The 19,970-nt window shown below is 41.7% G+C and overlaps 1 protein-coding gene across 14 annotated transcripts in view; it reads left to right on the top strand.

The window, feature by feature from the left end:
* The window catches only part of IQSEC1 (IQ motif and Sec7 domain ArfGEF 1), a 341,882-nt gene that overhangs the window by 170,763 nt on the left and 151,149 nt on the right, over nucleotides 1-19,970 (top strand). For 8 of the 14 annotated variants that reach the window (XM_068694437.1, XM_068694436.1, XM_068694434.1 and 5 more), the window contains one exon: nucleotides 12,385-12,429. The exons of 5 other annotated variants lie outside the window; for them this stretch is intronic. In XM_068694437.1, coding sequence (XP_068550538.1) covers nucleotides 12,385-12,429 — 45 coding nt within the window. Of the gene's footprint in view, nucleotides 1-12,384; nucleotides 12,430-19,323; nucleotides 19,967-19,970 lie in introns of those variants that run through there. One more of the 14 variants, XM_068694446.1, reaches the window with a different exon arrangement.

Genomic DNA, 19,970 nt, shown 5'->3' with positions numbered 1-19,970 from the left:
CCAAAGACATACCTTCTGCTTTATAATCAATCTTCGTTATTGTCAGTTCTATTTTCATTCCAATTTTGTGCATTTCAATGAAAATATACTTAATTTGGTGCTGCCAGTAGGTACTGGGTTCCAGGTAAGATGTGAGCAGTAGTAGTTCTCTCCACAAACCCGCTTGCTTAGATTACTTCAGTGCTTCAAGGCAAGAAAATAGGCATTGCTTTTTGAAATAAAACTGAAAATAATTGAGTATTATACACTGTCAACTCATTTCACGTTCTTCATGAAAGACTTGAGGATGATCAAAGAGCCATTGATTGATGCAAAAGCTTAGGTGTGTAAGCGGAGCAGCAGGAAGCCTGGCACTTCGCTACAGATGAGGCTTTGTGAATCCTAAGCTTTGCTTTCATGTTTTATTAGGCACTTGTCTCAGCCACAAAACTTAGTTCATCTTTAGGATGTCCATGGGCAGCTTAGCTGTGAACAGGAAAGCTTGGGAGGTAATTTCCACTAGTCCCTGTGTAGCACGCCTCCTCTGTCACCCCTTTGCTTACAATTTTGCTGCAGAGGCTGGTAGTGAAGTGGTGGTCGCTCTAGCCAGGCATGTAAGTGTAAATGCCAGATGCACATTTCCACCAGTCATTTGTTTCATCTGATTCCCTAGTGCTGAAAAGGCAAGTGGTGTAACAGTCTTTGGGTAATACATATGAAAATGAAGAATAGGGAAGATTCATTTAAAGCTTTCTCTTTTCAGGTACCGTGTCATTTTTCCCCCATGTTCTTTGTGTGTTGAGAGCTTTTTGAAGCAATTTCAGAGCGCTGTGTGTGTCTGTAACCATACAGCAGTTGTAACTGCATGTAGGTAGCAGTTTCCCAAGTATGATTGTCCTCCAAATATGCGCAGCTGCATCCAGTTGGCAGCCAGAATTTTTGGCCTGCTCAGATGCATCTGGCATTGCACAGTCTGATTTCTTGGTTTACATTGAAACTGTTCTAGTTCCCACGGGTGGTACAAAGGCACCCCGAGCAGATCCACTGTAAATACCATGTGGAACTTGGGCTGAATATGGCAATCTCCTTTGAACTCTGAAGTTGTGCAAAGCATGTAGTCATCGTGCTGTGGTTTCATCTGGCTCCTTTTATTATGAAAAGCCAGGGTAGTGAAAATTATTATTACAATAAATTCAATTTATTTTATTTACCAGGTTTTATAACATGAAATATAGAATCTGGTGCTTTTACACTCCGGCATTTGTGTAACTTCCTAAAGCTAGGCGACCACACTGCTAACCCTTCTTTTTGTTCTGCCACCAACATGCTGACGTAGCTCCAGTTGTACTTCTTTTCAGATTGTGTAGTAGTCTGCTGGTTGCATGTTATTTCACTTACATTTGTAAGCCTTTTCTTCCAGAAAACAATGATCCTTTTTAAAAAAAAATACGTAATTCCCTTTTCAAATCAGTAGATTTCTAGCCATCAGCAGCAGAATTACTAAAATGTTTACTGTGTATTTGCAGTGATAAAAAGGTTGTTTTCCATATATAAAATAATCATTATAACCTCTGACAGACGGATAAAGTAGTGCACTGCAATTTAAATTACCGAGTCTGATGATATGGATTTCTCTGTCAATTTTCCTTTTCAGAAATTATAAAAAGGATAAAATAGATGCAGCTTTACTGAGTAGTAAGGAAACAACACATTGATTGTAGGTCCTTGAATCCACTTAACGGCTTGTGTGATTCTGTTACATTTCCTGGGAAACAAAAGGGTCAGGCACACTGATCCATAGCATCTTTTTGTAATCTGCTGCTGCTTGTCAGATGCTTAGGTAATCAAGGGAAAAAAATCACTGACATGCAGAAAAATGATCATTGATTGCAAGACAGTATATTGAAGTAGGTTGAAAGTTGTATGAATTCTTAAACTGTAATATTGATGTTTGTGGCCAGCTATAGGAACAAATAGCTTTGTCATGACACACGATAAATTAGCTCCTGGCAGTGCAGACCGTGGCTCATGCTGCCTGCAGGTCTGTGCAAGGGAAGGAGGCTCCCCTGCAAGCCTTTTGTTTTCCTACACCCCTGTGAGCGGGTGCAGTGTGCGAGCTACAGGGAGGTGCCTGCAGCACGTGGCAGGGCGCAGGAAATACTTAAGCTGCAAGCTTCTCTCAGAGCACTCATTCGGAACCAGGGAATTAAAAGCTGCTGATGTGAGGTTGAAAAACAAATTCTTATTCTATGAACCAATATGAAAGGGGGAGTAAAGGCTGTCACCGAACCACTCCTGTGGTGTAGCAACGTTCTGCTCCATGCCAACAGATCTTACGCTTTGAACTGCCTGCACTCATAAAGTTCCTGAGTACACGTAAAGGAGATATAACCCAACGGAAGTGGTCTCTGTATTTTAAAGGATGAAGTCATAACTCTCAGCTCTCAGATTATAATGTAATGGGGCCAATTTGATGTGTTTATTTTCATATTTGAGTTTTTTTTAACTGCACTGCATCACTTGTGCAGAGGTGTTAGTAGCTGTTTAGGAGGACAGTAGTAACACTATAGCTTGCAACAGGAAATGTTATGATCAAACACTTGTTTAAAATCCATTTTACGTTTCCTCAACAGCCTTTGTTTCCTGCTATTTTCACTCATGCAATCTCAAATGCCTTGCAGGGATACTTGTAGAACTTAGACCTTTGTGGTACCTGCATGTGTACCAGTGTGAGGACATGTCCAGAAAGTATCTGAGGGTTCTGTGTTTTCTTCCTGTGACAACATTTTATTTATGCTGTGAGTAAGTAGTCATACAGAATGAATAGCAGTGAGCCTAATTTGGTTACTTTAAGAACATAATTAACAGTAATTAAGAAGCCCTGCACATAATGCTAAAGCATTTTCAGTTTTATGATGCTCATAAGCATTTATTTCTTTGCAGATAACGCAGGAAAAAAAAGGGGAAAGTTAGGTGCTTCTGACCGCAATAGACACAAATGAGAACCTTTAATGGCGTATAAGTTTGTTCCACCATATTGCTGAACAAGATGTTTTCAAACATTTCAGTCTCAGATTACATTAGCATCCTGGACCTTTGCCTCACAGGGGATTAAACATAGATCTGGAAACTTTAATGTCTTCAGATTGAACGATGCACAACTGGCTGCTGCTATCAGCAATGCACTATCTCTTCCTTCTTTGGAAAACCTCTATTCCCATGTTGCATGTATCAGTTGGTTTTGTTTTTATGGTTCTAAATTTAAGCTGCAAATGGTAGTGAAGCTTGTTAATAAACATCTGATCTTCATGCAACTCTGGGAATAAGTGTGATTCAAATGAGTTTGTTTCTAACAAACCCAAACCCACATCATTGTGATATGTTAATATGAAAGCAATTCCTCTGGCAAGATATCTTGAATAACAAGGCTGATTAGATGCCCAATGGATAATATGCTCTTAACCATTTATTGTCAAGAGGATGGCTCCATGATAAAGATTTTGTTGTTGTTATTTTCTCAGAATACAGGGCTAGGGGACTTGCAGCTCCTTTGGAAAACCTGTCTGCAGTCATCCCAAGTGGGGTCCCCAAGTCCCAGGCATACGCAGTTGGTGAACTCAAACCCAAAAAGGCATAGGGGTGAAGAGGCTTAACTGGAAGGGCCATTAACCTTCAGATATTATTGCAGGAGCAAATCTAGCTGGGGGGAGTCTTTCAAAATTACTTCTTCAAATACTGTCTTTTGCTGTGCAATGTGTTACTACAAAATTCCAGTTAGAGCCTTTCTTGAAAAGGAAGTTTCCCCAAGTCACCCCATTCTTAGCCTTGCAGATTGCTCTGGGACTGCAGGCCCCAGTCTTGTCTGTAAGCATGAACTGGTTTATTCTATTTATTTTTTTTTTGCCTCTATAGAAATTGACTTTTTCCTTTTCACAGTCATCTCAAATTAATAGAGTTAGCTGAGCTTTGTAATCTATTTCCTTATGGCTTTTATGTTGACATTGAGAAGGCTTCCTTTCCTAGATATTATTTTTCTTACAGATTTAAAATCTGTTTGCAATACCATGATTATATTTTGGTTTGGAAAATACATCATAATAATGAGTGTTTAGGTATGCTTCTGTGCTGAAGGTTCTCTAAATTATGATAGAAACCTGTGATGCAAATGGGTGCATCCTGAAGGAGGAAAAATGGAAGGAAGCACACGTGTAGCTTGCACACAGCCCAGTTTAAATTCAGTTAAGTCTCTAGTATGTCAAGTAGAAAAGCTTGTTCGGAGTTTTCCTAAAGATTTTTTTTTCCCCTCTCCTGATTCATTTCTTTCTTTGGGGCAAACCTTTTGGTCTCTTAGCCATGCGTTGTCTGGAAGTGATCCAACAAAAGTATCTGTCAGTTGGTTTTCTAAACAATCATTGTCTGCTTAGACTTGTAATCCAGCCTTAACTGTCAGAGACCTGGGAAAGCGAGCAGCCCTCTGAGCACAGGGAGCGTGAGCTTCCCAGCCAGGAGCTGTGCAAAACCCCCAGACCCAGCAGAGCTCCACTCAGGAATGTGCTACGCCATTCAAGCCCCAAGTGAGGAAAGCTTTCTATTTCTAGGAGCAGCATTAAACATGTATTTAAGTACTTTCTTCTCTAAATGGTTCATTAAAATATCCAAAGCTCAGTGTATGAGAACAGTACATTAGATGTGAGAATGTCAATGGTTTTATTTAATATTCTTAGTCCTTCTTCTGAATACTATGTTTTCATAGGTAAATGGTACCAGTTATGTCGGTAAAACTATGAAATTGCATATACAAAAGAAAGATTTAATGGAACCATATTTTCTACTTCTGTAGGATTCTGTTTCGGTGACTAATATCAGTGGAGAGACTGTTAGCTCTGTCCTACTTACCAGGCAATTATGCCAAAGCCTCTGGAGTTGGGTTGTTCTACTTTCGATCCACGGTTCAGACATGCTACCATGAGACAGGTTTCTGAGTGAAATCCAAATGGAAATGTAGTTACCAGAAGCACTGCAGGTGTCCTGCTGGCGTCTGCTGTTGGTACATTCCCATTTGCAGACAGCAGAATCTGCCCCAGGACTGAGCGATTCAGCAGTCACAGAGTGGTTTGGGTTGGAAGGGACCTCAAAGCCCACCCAGCCCAAACTCCTGCCATGGGCAGGGCCCCATCCCACCAGCCCAGGCTGTCCCCAGCCCCATCCAGCCTGGCCTTGGGCACTGCCAGGGATGGGGCACCCACAGCTCGTCGGGGCAGCCTGCGACAGGGCCTCGCTGCCCTCAGAGTGAAGAATTTTTTCCTACTGCCTGATCCCAATCTCCTCTCTCTTGGTGTAAAGCCGTTCCCCCTTGCCCTCTCAGAGCAGCAGGAGGAGGCAGTGGCTTGGAGCAGCCGGGCCTGGGCCCCTCTCTGGCAGCGCTCCGAAGCGGGTGTGGGGTCAGGGCAGGCATTCGGTCAGAGCAGCCCGCCTTCGGTTCTTGGCGGCCGCTCCAGTCCCGTGTGTTGCACTAATTAATGCAGGACACAGCTGTGTGTCTGATAAATGATGCACCATCCCGAAAAGACATTATGACAGGGTTTTGAGCTATCCATCCACCAGATTCCTTCTGATTTCTGGGAGGAAACTACTATCCTCATTAGTTTCTGATCCATGATATTCAAAGCAGAGCTTCCTGCAGCTTGCTCCTTCAGGGCCAGTTGTTTGGCTGCGTAACAAAAGCCAATGCTGGACTGCAAGCCCCTGCTCCCTTCAGCTCAGGGCACGTTTGAGGGAATGCCTTCTCCCTGATGATTTGGCAGATCTCTGGGCAACGGCAGGCTCTGCTAATGAAAGGGAAGCTGAGATGATGTGCTGAGCAGAAGCTAGAGGTGGGAAGGTAAAACTACTGCAAATGTTACTTCATTACTGGTTTTGGTTAAGCTCTGTGTTAAGTAACTTTGCAGGGTTGTAGGTCACTGAGCTACGCAGGGGAGCAGGTTGAAGGGGAAAGAGCTGAGTGTACGGTACTGAACTGCAGCATTGCAGGGAGATGCACGACCCAGTGCAGCGTGTGGTGCTTCACACATTTAATAAGGTGACTGTGGCTCACGGTGCAGCTAAAGCACGTTGGTGGCAAGCTAGATTTCTGGGAGTCCTGTCAGCGCTCACCAGAGTGACTATTATACAGTGTTTGTGAGATGCCATCAGTTTTAATGAGGAAAAGTGAGCACAACGTGATCACATTGAAACTGGCATACAATTATCAAGTCGGCTACTGTGTGTGAGGTGCTTAATTACCTCATGGTAATTTTCCATACAAAAGTCCCCAACCCTGTGTATTACCCTCCCTGCTACACGTGTTCCTACAGATATCTGTGGGGCTAAGGTGGAAAATATTACAAATTACCTAGACTGAACTGATAGAAAATAAAAACCCAGGATACAAAGGGATGATTTTGTCAGTAGCTTGGTTGGTGACTAACGCAGTGGCTGGACTGTGGTTTCCAGTTTTGCTTCTGCAGGAGGGCATTCCTTTTGCTGTGCTCCTTTTGCTGCCTTCCTTCTGCCTGTTATAGTCAGCCACGTTGGCCTCCCCTGCCAAAGGGAGCAGTGAGACTGGGACACCAAGCGTTCAGCAGTGCTAGGTTTCGGACTGCCCTCAAGCAGGGTAGCTATCCCTAAGCTGTGTTTTGGAATACAGATGATTTGGTCCTCCTTTGTAACAGGATGTGAGGTCTCACATCATCGGGCTGCAGTCAGGTTTCCCTTTCTGCTGCGGGCTGCCAGTTTGTACAGAGAAACTGTGACAAGCAGCAATTACTCACTGAGCAATATATAGCAGTGTCTTAAATGTTTAATGTTATTCTGTGTTCCTTCCCTCAGTGTCAGAAGGATGCAATACCATGCTGCTTCTAGCACCAAAGGTTTGGTAGAGCTCAGAACTGTCTTTTTCCCCCATACACACCATCTGAGCTGACATTTGCAGACAGCATATCTTTGTATTGGGATGCTCCAGATGAATTTCACTCCTCAGCCAAAAGATGATATATTTTAGCAATCTTTATTTGGGACCAAGCTGTGGGTTTTTCAACTACAACTATTTAATCTGTCACCATTGCGCGTTTTCATGCCAGAACATCTTGACTTCTCTCAAACTGGAAAATTTTCTGGCTTTTTGCACAGTGCCTGATCAAGATGTGTAGTTATTTGTGGTCTCTGCCAGTATTAAGATAGGTGGTACTGTGGTCTCATTAATCCTCTGGTTAACTGAAAATGAAGTAGTTGCAACCATCTGCAGTGATGGAGAAGGACTGCTCCTGCCTGAACGCAGCGTTACTCAGCAGAATTGAGCCTGTAGGGCTGGAAACTGCCCGCAGAACCCCAGGAAGTGGACGCAGCCATATCGAGTCGCCACAGCGTGGGGACTGTCACAAAATTATCTGCTCAGCGTGGTAAGAACCCCCATATAACTTTGCACTCAGTCAAGATCATGTAACAAATACTCTGCAGAAGACGTGTAGCACAGACACAGGGCAGGACTGTTGCAGTGACTATATTCTGCTTAGCCGGTCTCAGCAAGAGCACATTTACTAAGTGCTTCTGTCACATTGGCACCTGCTGCAGGCACATTGACATCTTTCTTAGAAATACCGTAATGATTTCCATTGTCACTGTTGCACACTGAGACACAGAATAGCTTAAATGAAGGCCTGTCTTTCTAATGCTGTCTCCCCAATCAATAGCACTCCTTGTTTATTATCAGAGCTGAAGAAAGCTAGGCTTTAGATTATTGATTCTTCAAGGCATTCATTTTCCAACTTCTCTATGTCCATATGGCATCAGGAAATCCATCTGATGCAGTTTCAGAGGTAGCCTTCACTCAGAGTCAGTTCATACCTATGAAAAATCAAGTCTTTTTTTATCATTAAAAGGAAGACAATGAGACAAAACAAAGCACAGAACTTACTGCTCAAGGTACCAAGACACTATTCTTGTGCCTCACTTAAACCTGCTATAACATTTTGCAATATGATCTAAATACCCAGTTGCTAGGAATTGTTTGCTCACTGCATGGCTTTCATAAGCAACTCATATATACAGTGCTTATAACAGATGTTACAGCCTGCAGCCTGGTTTGGTGCTCCGGGGCAGAATTCACAGCTAGAATTTATTTAATCTTTCTGTCTTTGGAAACTTAAAGCCTACTGCATAAGGAAACACTTGTCTAAATTTTAGACCAATGATTCTTCGGCAACATTTTTTGTCCTGCATAATGTTCTGCAGAAAGTAGGTATTTTGTGATTTTATTTTATTTTATTTTATTTGCTAGCTGACTGAAATAGATACAAGCTGTAAGCAAGGTTATAATTGAAGAGTTGTACATATCTGTATTTTATGCAACTTTTGTCCTTTAAAGACACTGTTACTACCAAGAATTACACCCATTCTTCAAATTTCATGCTGACCCTGTTAGCTCCAAATAATTCAGGCAAATTACAGCCTTCTGTGCTAGGTTTAGTTACAGTTCATGCAAGGATTCCTCTGCCTTTTCTCTAAAATGTCAAGAACTTGCATGAAGAAGAGATGTCATTCAGCCGACTCACCCGTGACATCGGTGCAGATTTCCTCAGCTCCTTACCTAGAAGGTCCCTGAAAACTCCGTGGAAACAAACTGAAGATGCAGGGCAGCCTGCAGGGCTGCTTGGAGCACTTCCCTGCTAATGCAGAGCTGTTCTGCAGCACATTCTCTTCTGTTTGGTGGCCATCTTTCAGCACAATTTTCAGCCAGTTCCTTGGGCATAGTTTTACAGTTAATAGTAGTTATTTTTATTTCATTTCTTGCATATGAACAACGCAGAAATTGTGCATATGTATATAGTCAAGTCTAGTATATTTTAACAGCTTTATCTTTAGCATCTGTTTTTGTTTTTTTTTTTTTTTTTGTTTTTTTTTGTTTTTTTTCTGAAGTACAAATGTCCTGAATTTTGAACTCACCCCATTATGGAATGAACAAATAGAATTGTTAGACCTTCCTGTATTTTTCTTTACAGCTGTGCAATGTTTTGTTCATATCCAGTTAATTTGAAGAAGAAGAAGAAGAAAAAAAAAAAAAAAAAAAAAAAAAAACACCAAAAACCAACCCACCTTGTTCTGAAATAATCTAAAATAGATTTTTCTTTTTTGTGGGCTTTCCTGAAGCAGGCAATCCTGAAATTGCTTTGTGTAGAATGAGATATTTGTTTGTTTGCTGTAGCATAGCGCTGCTATGTTCAGGTTTGGGGTTATTTTTGTTTTAAATTAACTTTCTGTCTTGGCACAATGTTTGGAAGAAAACAAGAGACTTAAATAGTTTTTGTTTTTAAAAAAAAAAAAAAAAGAAAAGAAAGAAGGGGGAGTGGTTACGTAACTACACAAAGATTATTCTGTAAACTTGATGAGAATTAACTAACTTTTTGTACTATGAAATCCAGAGGTCTTAATAGATTTTAAACCTAATTTCTCCTGTCTCTGCTGGCTGTTTTCTTGGTCATTAAACTTTGCTTCAGCCTTTGCCAGTCTGCTCCTGGGACTTCCCACCAAGGCAAGTTGAGTGTGTTGGTGTGGGTGACCAGGTTAAAAAGTTTGGCTACAGCTGCTTCTGGGCACCCAACCAGCCTTGGCATGGTCCTTGGTCTCCTTCGTGCTCTGCAGCAGGGACTTTGTGCTTCTCTCCAGCTTGTGTAGCCCCGTGCTTGGTGCTGTTCGCAGATCTCATCTGCACATGCGATGACCAGCAATAAGCCTTCCTGTAGAGGGCTGCTTTCAGTCTGTATTTGACTGAAGAAATGGGTTGCATGAGGATGGGAATTCCCAAACATGGGGACGTGACCATCACAGGCTGTCTTCTGCCTCCATGCCCCTGCAGGAGCCTCCCTAGCTCCCCGGTGGCAGCGCAGTGACTCGGAGGCTCCACGTGCCCGCAGGCCGCCCACCGCCTACACAGGAGCTTTTGCAGCCCTTCCACCACCGTGGGGCTCTCTGGGCACTGGGCTTATTGGCAGCTGCTGTGGCTCCACGTTGCCAGCTGCCAAACTGATGAGATCTGTGGCTTCTTGTGGCCAGGGCTTTTTAACTGCAGTTACCAAGTGTGTAAACACTGTTACTAACAGCGAACCGCTGTGAGCAGCGGCAGGGAAAGCTCTGAAAATTTGTCTTGGTAAGAGTGGGACCTTTTAGTCCTGTTTCAGGGCAGCCCCAAGATGGGTATTGTTGCTGTGGAAACTGTGCTTTCTTCCTGTGTGTTTAGAAACACCTGCATCTCCAAGCTTTCAGTCACTGGGGATCCCTACCTTAGGGGTCTTTCTTTGGAAAGAAAACAAGGTGTCCTTAATGAAGCTGTAATCCTGCTGCTCACGATTGTGTAAGGAGTCCCCGAGGTCACAGCGTGCTCAATGTCACCCGGCACAATCAAGGCTGTGCTGGGGCAGAGGCTAATCAGCGGTGCCTTGCGTCTCATTACCATCTCCTCGTTATGCACAGGGTATTGTCTGCACCCAGACAGTCTCTCTTAGATATTTTTTTTTATAGTGGCAAGGGCCAAAACTGATAAGAGAAGATTTTTAAATGTGTTAAAGGCAAGGAAAAAGTGTCAGGCTTGGTGAGCAGGTTGGCACTTCCACGGAAGACTGCATTAAGCAATAAACTTAATTATAAGTAAATTAAGTTCACCCTTTTCAATTGTTAAGCTAACAATGAGACACAAAGCCAACATATGTAAACCACCCCCTCAAAATTCATCACTATTCACAAATCTTGAACTCAGAGCAAACAAATTACAGGGTGGAAAAAGTTCCTCAAAATGTATTTGAAAGCTACGCGTGTGCTTTAGTTAGGGGTTGTTAGGACAATATGGTTTGTTTCAATCCTCGGACAGCTAATTCTTGCAGATGCTGTGCTTGTGGCCTCCTCCCCTCACACAGCCCTCCCTATTTTTGCAGTCATACCAGTAATCTTGGCATTAAAATAAAGGGTTTGCAATTGATTTACAAATACTCCCTGCAAGTATACTTTGTGCGATTCTAATGCTAATTTTATGAGTGTCCATAACCATGCACATTGATGACTATATGAGTAGAAGCTAATTTATGGCAGTTTGTGTGAGAGATATAAATGGGTAAGTACAAACAACCTTTTAAATTTATTCCTAACATGACGATGTTGTATTCATTATGCGGCTTTGGCTAATATTTTATTACAGCCTGTGGAAAAACAGTTTTCATTTCACCCTGAAAATGTAACTCCATCGTATATGTGTTTATAATAAAGCTGTAGTCATGCACAATGAGAGCAATTTTCATTAGTAATACCACACTTCGTGTTAAATTGTGCTATTTAGACAGTAGTGTAGTTGTAGTCACCTCTGTACTCCCAGTGTCTTTACTAAACTGCTGCAATAATTCCTCTGGAAGACTCTGGAGTTGCCTTTTTGGGTAGAGAACGAGAAGCCAAAGAATTTGAAGGATGGCTGTTCTGCTAGTAAATACACGTAGGAAATCTGATGCCCAATGTGAGAAAAGCCACCAAGAAGGCAAAATACAAGAACAGAACTTAGCATGGCTGTCACAGGAGGGTTTTGCCCTCCTCCTCCTGCTGTATGCAGCTGTGTTGTTTTTGCTTAGCAGCTGTACCGAGGAGGAAATCAAGGTGGCCATGAGCATGCCCTTGCAGTCTGCACTGTGCTGGTCCTCTGTGATCATGATGTGGTTATGTACGGTGGCTACTCTTTGCTAGAAGACCTTCTGCTGAGGGTGCTTTTTGGATCTTGAAATTTCATACACACCTGAATTAAGGATCAACTTCATGGTTTGCTGAAGGAAAGCGTGTGCTCAGGGACAAATCCCAGCAAATGTAATGCAGGTGTGCCTGCTGGGGAACGAGCTCACAGCTCCAAGGATGTTTGCAATGCCTGTGGTCTTCACAGCTTTCTGACGCTTCCTGAGGAAGGTACTTGTATATTTTGTTGGTATATTCCAAGGTTCTGCACTGGTATAGGTGGATTGAGCTGAGATTTTATTGCTAGTGCCCACAGTGCAGGACTGAAAATAGGAGACGGGTTCTGGAAATATTTAATATTATGGTGCACGCAGTAGAACTTGGTAAGTCATTCATATGCCAAAGTATTGTCGTTCACATTTGATCACATTTTGGTTAGTTGAGCAAAGATGTTTCTGTAATTCCCTTTTCATAACATACAGGAAATAGCTGCTCTTATTTTTTTGTATGTGGTTGGGTTTTTTACATCCATATTTAATGTCATGCTATGTACTTTAAAACATCAATAAAAAGGAAGCCAATGTAAAGCTGTTAAGAATTTGACATTTATGGACATAGTGTTTTTATTAGTTTTAATACCTTGTAATTTTATTCTTTTACTGTTATCAGGAACTCATTGGAAACAGGAAGCAGCATCTCTACTGATCCGCTCAGGTACTGTAGTAATATAGATGTTAATTTTAGGTTTGAAATAATAAAAACAGCCTCTAGTCTGCATCAACTATACATCACATAATTTTATTTTATGATGTATAACTAGTAAAGGCATTGAGTAAGTGTGTTTTTTTGTTTTGTTTTTCTGTTTGTAAGAGGGGATAGCTCTCTTTCTTCCAGGATTTCCAACTTGAAATTCAGTTCTAGCTTTAAACACTGTATTTCTTCTCAGAAGAGCATGAGGAGATGGAGGGTTTGTGCATGCACTTGGGCAAGCCATCTCTCTCAGATTTTTGTAAACTTGTGCTGAAAAGAGTTGACCTTCCCTGGTAGTTTTATGCTACTTTGAGTGAGCAGTACTGATTGTGTCTAAATATTACTCTTTTTTCATTGCTCAGCATTATCATAAAATCACATGTACAGACTTCAGAGACTGCTATCACACGAGTCATCGCAGTGACTGAGATTTTACTTTGATCACACAGTTTAGAAGAAGTACTTAGTACTGTTAACATTGCACATCAAGTGGGGACCTCGTTTGTTTTATTGTCATAGCTGCACATTAAAGAGTGCATCAAAGTCACACACTTCCTTTGATTAAGTTGGGGCAAAATCCTTTTCTGTCAAACTGGCAGTTTGGTGAAAGTCCTCCTTTCTGAGGTGTTTGGTATTGAGGATGTGAATCTTTCCATACTGCATAGTTTTACTTTGCTTGGACAAAACATTAGTGGGAACTGCTTTGTTTACCCTTATTTAAAGTACAGGCTTTCTCTCTGTTGTTAATTTTCCATTATTTTCCAGTGTATGATCTTCTGAAAGTATATTACTATCATTTCCTAAAACACACACACCCCAACACTATAGAATAATATCATCTTTGTTTTCAGCTCAACATAGTTCTACTGGACAGCATTCAGCATGACTGAGGTTTTGTTCCATCTCCCGGTTTGACTGGTGCTGTTTCTTTGTTTGGTAGGACAATAGAGGAAACAATGTCAGCTTCCCCCTTCCCTCTGCTCTTCTGAAATCTTCTTGTACTAAGAACATCGTGTAGCTGATTTGTGATTTACTATTCTCTGGGCTAAGATTCCCAGAACCAGGTATTGCTGCCGTCTTGATTCCAGGCTAGACAAACCTTTGTGAGAACAGAAGATTTTATTACAGTGCTTTTCCTTCTAGTGATTTATTTTATTTTTCTGTGGGAGGATGTCAGTGAGAAAGATGAGGAAGGAATGGATAGATGTAAGAAGTGGTTGAATTTTCACATTTGGTGGGAAAAGGAATAGCTTTAGCTTGACTGAACAGGCATTTACTGGAAAATGTAGCAGTTGAATCATTTTAAGTTGCTATGTGCTATAAAAACATGAATATTTTCTTGGGTTTAGTTATTTTCCATAAAATGAGACTATGATATTTAATATCCACCAATATGGCCCCTGCTGTTGTCCCATGGCCTCATGAACCATAAACTTTCAAACACACAGCATGTGTGTTAATTTCTGTGGCACGGGCTCTCATTAGTATGCATTTGGTGAGCAGTGCTCTTTTCTGAAGCCTGCAGCAGAGAGGTGCAGCCTGGTATGGAATCCCTGATTGCGCTTCTTTATATTTCAAACAATAGTTCTATGCTAGTTATATTCTAGGCTTCTTTTACACGCACTATAAAAATAATAATAAAGCTGTAATTTAGAGATGTTGCAACTTTGCTCTTTATCCCACGCACTTTTATGAAACTTCTGTGTTCGCATATTTCTTATGCTAATGCAAACATGATCTTCAGAATATGTGTTTGGGTTTTTTCTACAGAACTGTCTTTATAAAAACTTATTTGGCAGTAAATGTATGTGCATGTAAATATAAAGGGTCCTTTTAAATTTAGAGATCTGGGAAGAAATAATATTTTGGAGTTACCAAATGAGGGGGTAGAAATGCAGCTCTGTAACTATGAATGAAACAATTATTTGAGAGTTTTTAAGCATCATAAAGAGCAATCACAGAGGAGACCTTAGAAAATCTTCCAGATGATATTAGGTGAAACGGTGACTTTTCCTAGGGTTAAATATTTGTTGAAGAAACAGCATGTAAAATCTAATTGAATTCAGTAGGTCAAACGAGCCTGTTTTGGACCTGTAATCAGGCAATGTTCAAGGCTATTATTTTTTAGCAAAATGAAAGACAGAAGACTTCTTGTCATTGAAAGTCTTCTCATAACACTGTTGAGCAGATTTGTCTTTGAGTGACCCATAATGGAAATGATTAACATGCATCCATCCAGTGTCTTATCAAGCAATTAGTATTTTCTGGGCAGGCTGCTTTTCTTGTGTTGTGCTCACCAACTTCCTCTCCCCATCAGTCAGTTAAGTTTACCCTATAATAACCACTCTTTTAGTTCTCAGCTTCTCTGGAGCATTGTAATCCAGACCTCTTATTTTGTTAAATTTCAGTTGTGCAAAGATTCCCCACCAGACAGATCATTTGTTTCCCCAGGATTTGTTTAGACTGCGCTTGCATTCTGTAGGTCAATTTGAAAGTTACGCAGTTGTGAAATTAGGAGTCAGTGCCATAAAGAATAAAGGCTAATGTGAAAAATGTGCTTATGTCTGTTAGGAAGAGAAAAATCTGTACAAGCTGACACGCTATATATATGTGTGTGTATGTTATGCTTTGCGTGTCCCCTTCCATACTGTGGATGGTATTTTTTGTGGATATTTTGTGTTGGCCTCTATCAGTTTTCACCTGGTAGCTGAGATTTTGTTTTCTGAATCAGTGCGAATCTCCTGGAAAGCTGTATTACCAGACCTGCTTCAGATGTTCCAGGCGTTTAAATATTTAAGCTTCTCAGATATTTGTGGCCTATATGTCATTTGTAACAAATTCATCAGCTAGTGGGTGATCTGTTTACAGAACATTCAGAAATAGATATTCAGTCTTAAGAGAACGGCAAATAACTTATTACCCAATTTCATGAAATTTTGGCAATTCCTTAAGGCTTAATAACAAAGAATAAAGGATAATATCAAGTGGGGGAGTTGAATAAACCTGAGAGCTGTTCAAAGCAAAGTAACTGTGAAATATATCAGAGCATCTCCAGGCAGCAGAGTCTCTTCTTGAGTAAAGGGCGTGGGAGTTAATTTCCCTGATTCTCTCCACACCTCTACAAAGCGCCTCACCATCATGTCTAGGTGTCTCAGTGGTGCAGCAGAGCCCAAGAGCTCTACTCATGTTCCACCTTCTGTTTTCCCCAGTCAGGGAGGGATGCTTGCTGATGCGGTACCCAGAAACGCATAAAAAGGCCGGAAAGAGAGATCTGGTTTGGCAAAGCCTTTAACATTAAAAGCTTCCATATTTTTGTTGTAGCAACCTAGGAAGTTTCCCAACAAAGTTGCACGTGGAAACTATTGCATTTCCAGTGTCAAAACGGGGACGCAGCGTACAGGAGCTGTACGGTGAGCTGTAAGGCCTTTAAGCATATCAGGAGCTATTCAGGACCTGTTCAGTTGCACAGACTCTTGTGGTTTGCATACATAGTACAAGTCTCACTTTTCAGTGGGGTGTGCATGGTGCACATCATGGAATTGGTAGGGGAGCTCCAGGATCATCATCTCGTGACACACTCGAGCTCTGCAACTTATGAATCATTAGCGGGAAGTTCTTGTGCATGGCTACCGAAGTACTTCAGCCCGACTTCATGAAGGGCTCATGGAAAGCAGTCCTCTTACTGCAGTTCTGTGCTTTGTGTAAGCAGACAAACAATATTCTTCTGAGCAAGTTAAATATTCTCAGAATTTTCTTGTCATGTCATGGTAAAGGGTGTGTGTAATTAAGCAAAGTCTCAGAGCAGTTGAATGTATGAATTTAATGAAGAGTTAAAGGTTATATAGCTAGACAAGTTCATTTTCCTGTTTGTGTGTTTGTTTTTCTGAGAGATGTAATTCCTATACGAGTAATTGTAGCAGGCACTGACTTTATGCTAAGTTTATTTTATGTAATACTCTTTGTCACAAGTGACAAAGCTTTATTTCAGCCTTGTGGCTTGTCGAGGCAGCCATCCCTACAAAGGGGAGTTGCACTTGTATGTTTTCATCTTGCCTCTGTTTGTTTGTTTTTTTTTAATGTCTAGTTTTGAAAGAATTGTCAGAGCCTTTGGAAAGTTGATGCCAGAGCTGCCTCTCCTTAGCAAAACTCCCAATGATGATGTTTTCAGTGTGCCACTCGCTTCTGGTACCAGCGCTGAAGCTGCAGCACGTCCAGAAATCACTGCCCTATTAGGCCTGGGAATTCGAACTCAAGGCTAGCAGTAAATGCCTTTCTGAAAGAGCTAGGCTTACACCAGTGTGAGCGTGAGATGAAGCTTAATTTTCTTTGTTGTTTTCCTATGGAAGACAAGTAAAAATGAAGAACATGTTGAAAACATGGTGCTTTTCATTTGCAAAAGTCCTAATTAGCATTTTGCCTGCATGCGGTGCAGTATAATCAGCACTGGTTGCTGTCAGAAAATTCATGAGTATATAGCTTTTGCTCACTAGTCCAGTAGGTAGAAGCAAGCAATTACGGTGACAAATAGCAATTTTTTTTCTACAAAGAGTATGATGGAAAGAAATTGCTTTGCAATGTGAATAGTCAAAGTGTAAGTTGTCAGAAAAGTCTCATTTTAGGGCCAAATCTTTGGACGGTGTCTCAGGAGCTTAATTGTCTCTGTATGGTTTTCCCCTTCTTTCTTGATCCTGAGAATAGCTGTTCTTGGTTACAGAGCAAGTCCCTCCTTGATGCTTTTGGCTGGCTTTCTTGTTTTGTTTTTGTTTTGAAGGAATTCCAAGAAATTCAGGCAGAAGAATGCTCCAGTAAGGAAAACTCAAAGGTAAACTTCTCTGGCCATCCCTTTATTCTTGGAAATAAAGGGAAAAAGGTTTTCCTGTTATCCTCTTGGTCTGCTCCAAAGGGTGCATACAGTGCGTTGCCATCTCACCAAAGTCAGGGGACAGCACCAGGGAGACTTGGGGGAGGCTGAGACTCAGCAACAGGCACTGAATCCCAAAGGGCTTCATTCAGTTCCTCTGAAGATAAAAACTATCCCTCTAAAACAGGGGCTGATATTAGGGATCAAAAGCAGGGATGGAAGATTTTGATAGGAAAATGTAACATTTGACATCATGGTTATCACTTCCTGGAGAACTGCCAAGTTGATGAAGCCCCAGAGAGTGTGAGATCAGGAAGAAAAATAGACTTGAAATTTCATACTGTCTCATATTGTTACTTCTGAAAAGTAAGCAATTGTGTTTTCTTGGGAATCGCTTCATGAGTACCAGTGCTGTTGCTGGTCTGAAAGAAGTCCCAAGGAGTAATTGCAGGCACAAGGCGGAGGCAATTGATTATTTTGAATGGAATCTTTAAAAGATTTTTTCTTTCTTAAAAAAGGCCCATCTGCACATCATGTTTTTGCTTTTTCATACAAACTGGTTTGTTCATGATCTGTTCATTTCCACCTCCCATCCTATACTGTACAATATGTTCTGAGGGAAATGCCAGGCAGTGCAACGTGAACATTTTTGAATGTTGTTGTCCAGCCATAATACACCTATTGCTTTACTCCTCTAAAGAAACTGTCCATTCTTACTTGAATATATTCATAACTTCACTTCAAGTAAACTTGCTCAAATCTGTTTTCTAAAATGCTGCAAGGCATTTCTGTAACTGAATAGTGACAATGAGTAAAACCAGAAACCTAAAGGATCCCTAAATATAGCTTATTATCCAGGCACTTGGGGAGTTAGATATGCCTATGCTGAGCACAGATCTCAAGTTAAGGACTAGGAGTTTGGCTTGCTTTATATTTTTAAGCAGTGTTAAAATGTTAAAACAAGAAAATGGTTTGAATGCTAGAATCTTTGTTTTTAAATGTGTCTTTGGATTCTGACCTTGTTTTTTGTTATTTCTGTGGATTTCTTAATCTCCTCTATTCTTCTGGTACTTTTGCAAGCTATATTCTGAATATTTCCTATTGGTGATTTTCAAAAACTCACCAGAATGAGAAATACCCAAACTGTAATTTCTGGAAAAGTAAATTGGTCAGCAAAGTGGACGTAAGAACCAGCCAGTCTCCAGTAGGGCACTTGTGGTTTGTTTTGTTTTTAAAAACAACCAAAATGTTTTCTCCAGTGCCAGTAAGGTTTCTTGCTAAAGGGCAGTTCTGCAGCACCACCTCGGGTTAACTCTTGCTTTGAGTATCCTGGGAGACCGGGCGAACTCCTGAAAAGTAAATTACGCTTCGGTGTAAGAGGAGAAAGAAGGAAAAAAAAAAAAAGTGGGTGAGTTGGATCACTGTCTTTTATGAAAGATAGAAACTAAATTTAGACCCCTGTGTTTCCTGAGTAAAGGTGGCCTGCTTTCCGCACGCCGAGCCCAGGCTTCCCCCAGAAGATGCTGCTCATCTTGCCGTGTCCCTCGGAGCCGCTGAGGGCTCGGGGTTCCTGGCGGGGTGCAGGGGGCTTTGGGCTCGCCCTGCAGCCGGGCCCCCCAAGCTGCTTTTCTGCATCGCTGCGGGGTGCCAGGGCCCCACGGGCTGTGGGCACCCCCTGCACCCACGGCCCCGCCACCCCCCCGCGCAGAGCTGGCGGCGCCCGGCCCCCGCTGGCGGAGCGTGTCGGGAAGGAGATGAGATGAAATGAGATGAGATGAGATGAGCGTAATTTGGTTGGCGAGCGGGGAGGGTCTGCGCTGCTGCTGCTCCGGCGGTTGGGTGGCTGGGATTTCTCTTTCTTTTTTTTTTTTTCCCCTGTCATAAGGAGCCCACGGTTTCCATAGGTGCTGGCAGACAATGGAGCTGGTGTGATTTGCACGGGAGGAGCTGATTAACAGAGTTGTGTGCTGCTTTATTTAACAACAACAAAAAAAAAAAAAAAAAAGGAGGAGGGGGGTGCGGGGAAGGACTGCCGTTCCTGTGTGATGGGATCATAGCACTACTGGGGTTATAGGCAGTTGTTGCTAGATCTGATTGAGATAATTGCTTGTGTTTTCCCAAGTTCTGCAAGCTCTCAGGATGCTTTCCAAAGGTCCTTCAGAAACCTTAACCGGAATATACACACGTTGTTTGCCCAGAGGGCTATTAGAATGGCCTAAAATAGCCAAAAGGAGAAGTGGGATTTCTGTGTAATAACAGCTATCCCAGTAGCATTGGAGACTTTGGGAAAGACAAACTGCCATCAGGATCAAAAGCCTATGTGAATTTGTAGCCTTTGTGCGACTGCCTCTTTGTATTAAAGTAGGATACTGCAACTGTGCAGGTGCCGTGCCATGTGCACGACTAGCTGCATGCATTGGTAGCAATTAGGAACACTTATGCTGCAGCAATAAGGAGAGGAGTGTTGGATTGGATTTGAGTCATTCAAATCATAACAAAAAGAAGTCTTGTGTTGTTAAAATCTAGCTGCAGACTACAGTTGCTGCAGTACAAGTATATGAAAATGCTGAAGCTAAAGGCCTTCTGCTTGGATTACTGGCAGTTTTTGTGTCTCCAGCCTCTTCATGGTTTCTATAAAAGGTAA

The sequence above is a fragment of the Anas acuta genome, chromosome 11, assembly GCF_963932015.1.
Source record: "Anas acuta chromosome 11, bAnaAcu1.1, whole genome shotgun sequence".
Taxonomy (NCBI): Eukaryota; Metazoa; Chordata; class Aves; order Anseriformes; family Anatidae; genus Anas; species Anas acuta.
The sequence above is the reverse complement of the archived record's forward strand: the minus strand, read 5'-3'. Positions and strand labels throughout refer to the sequence as shown.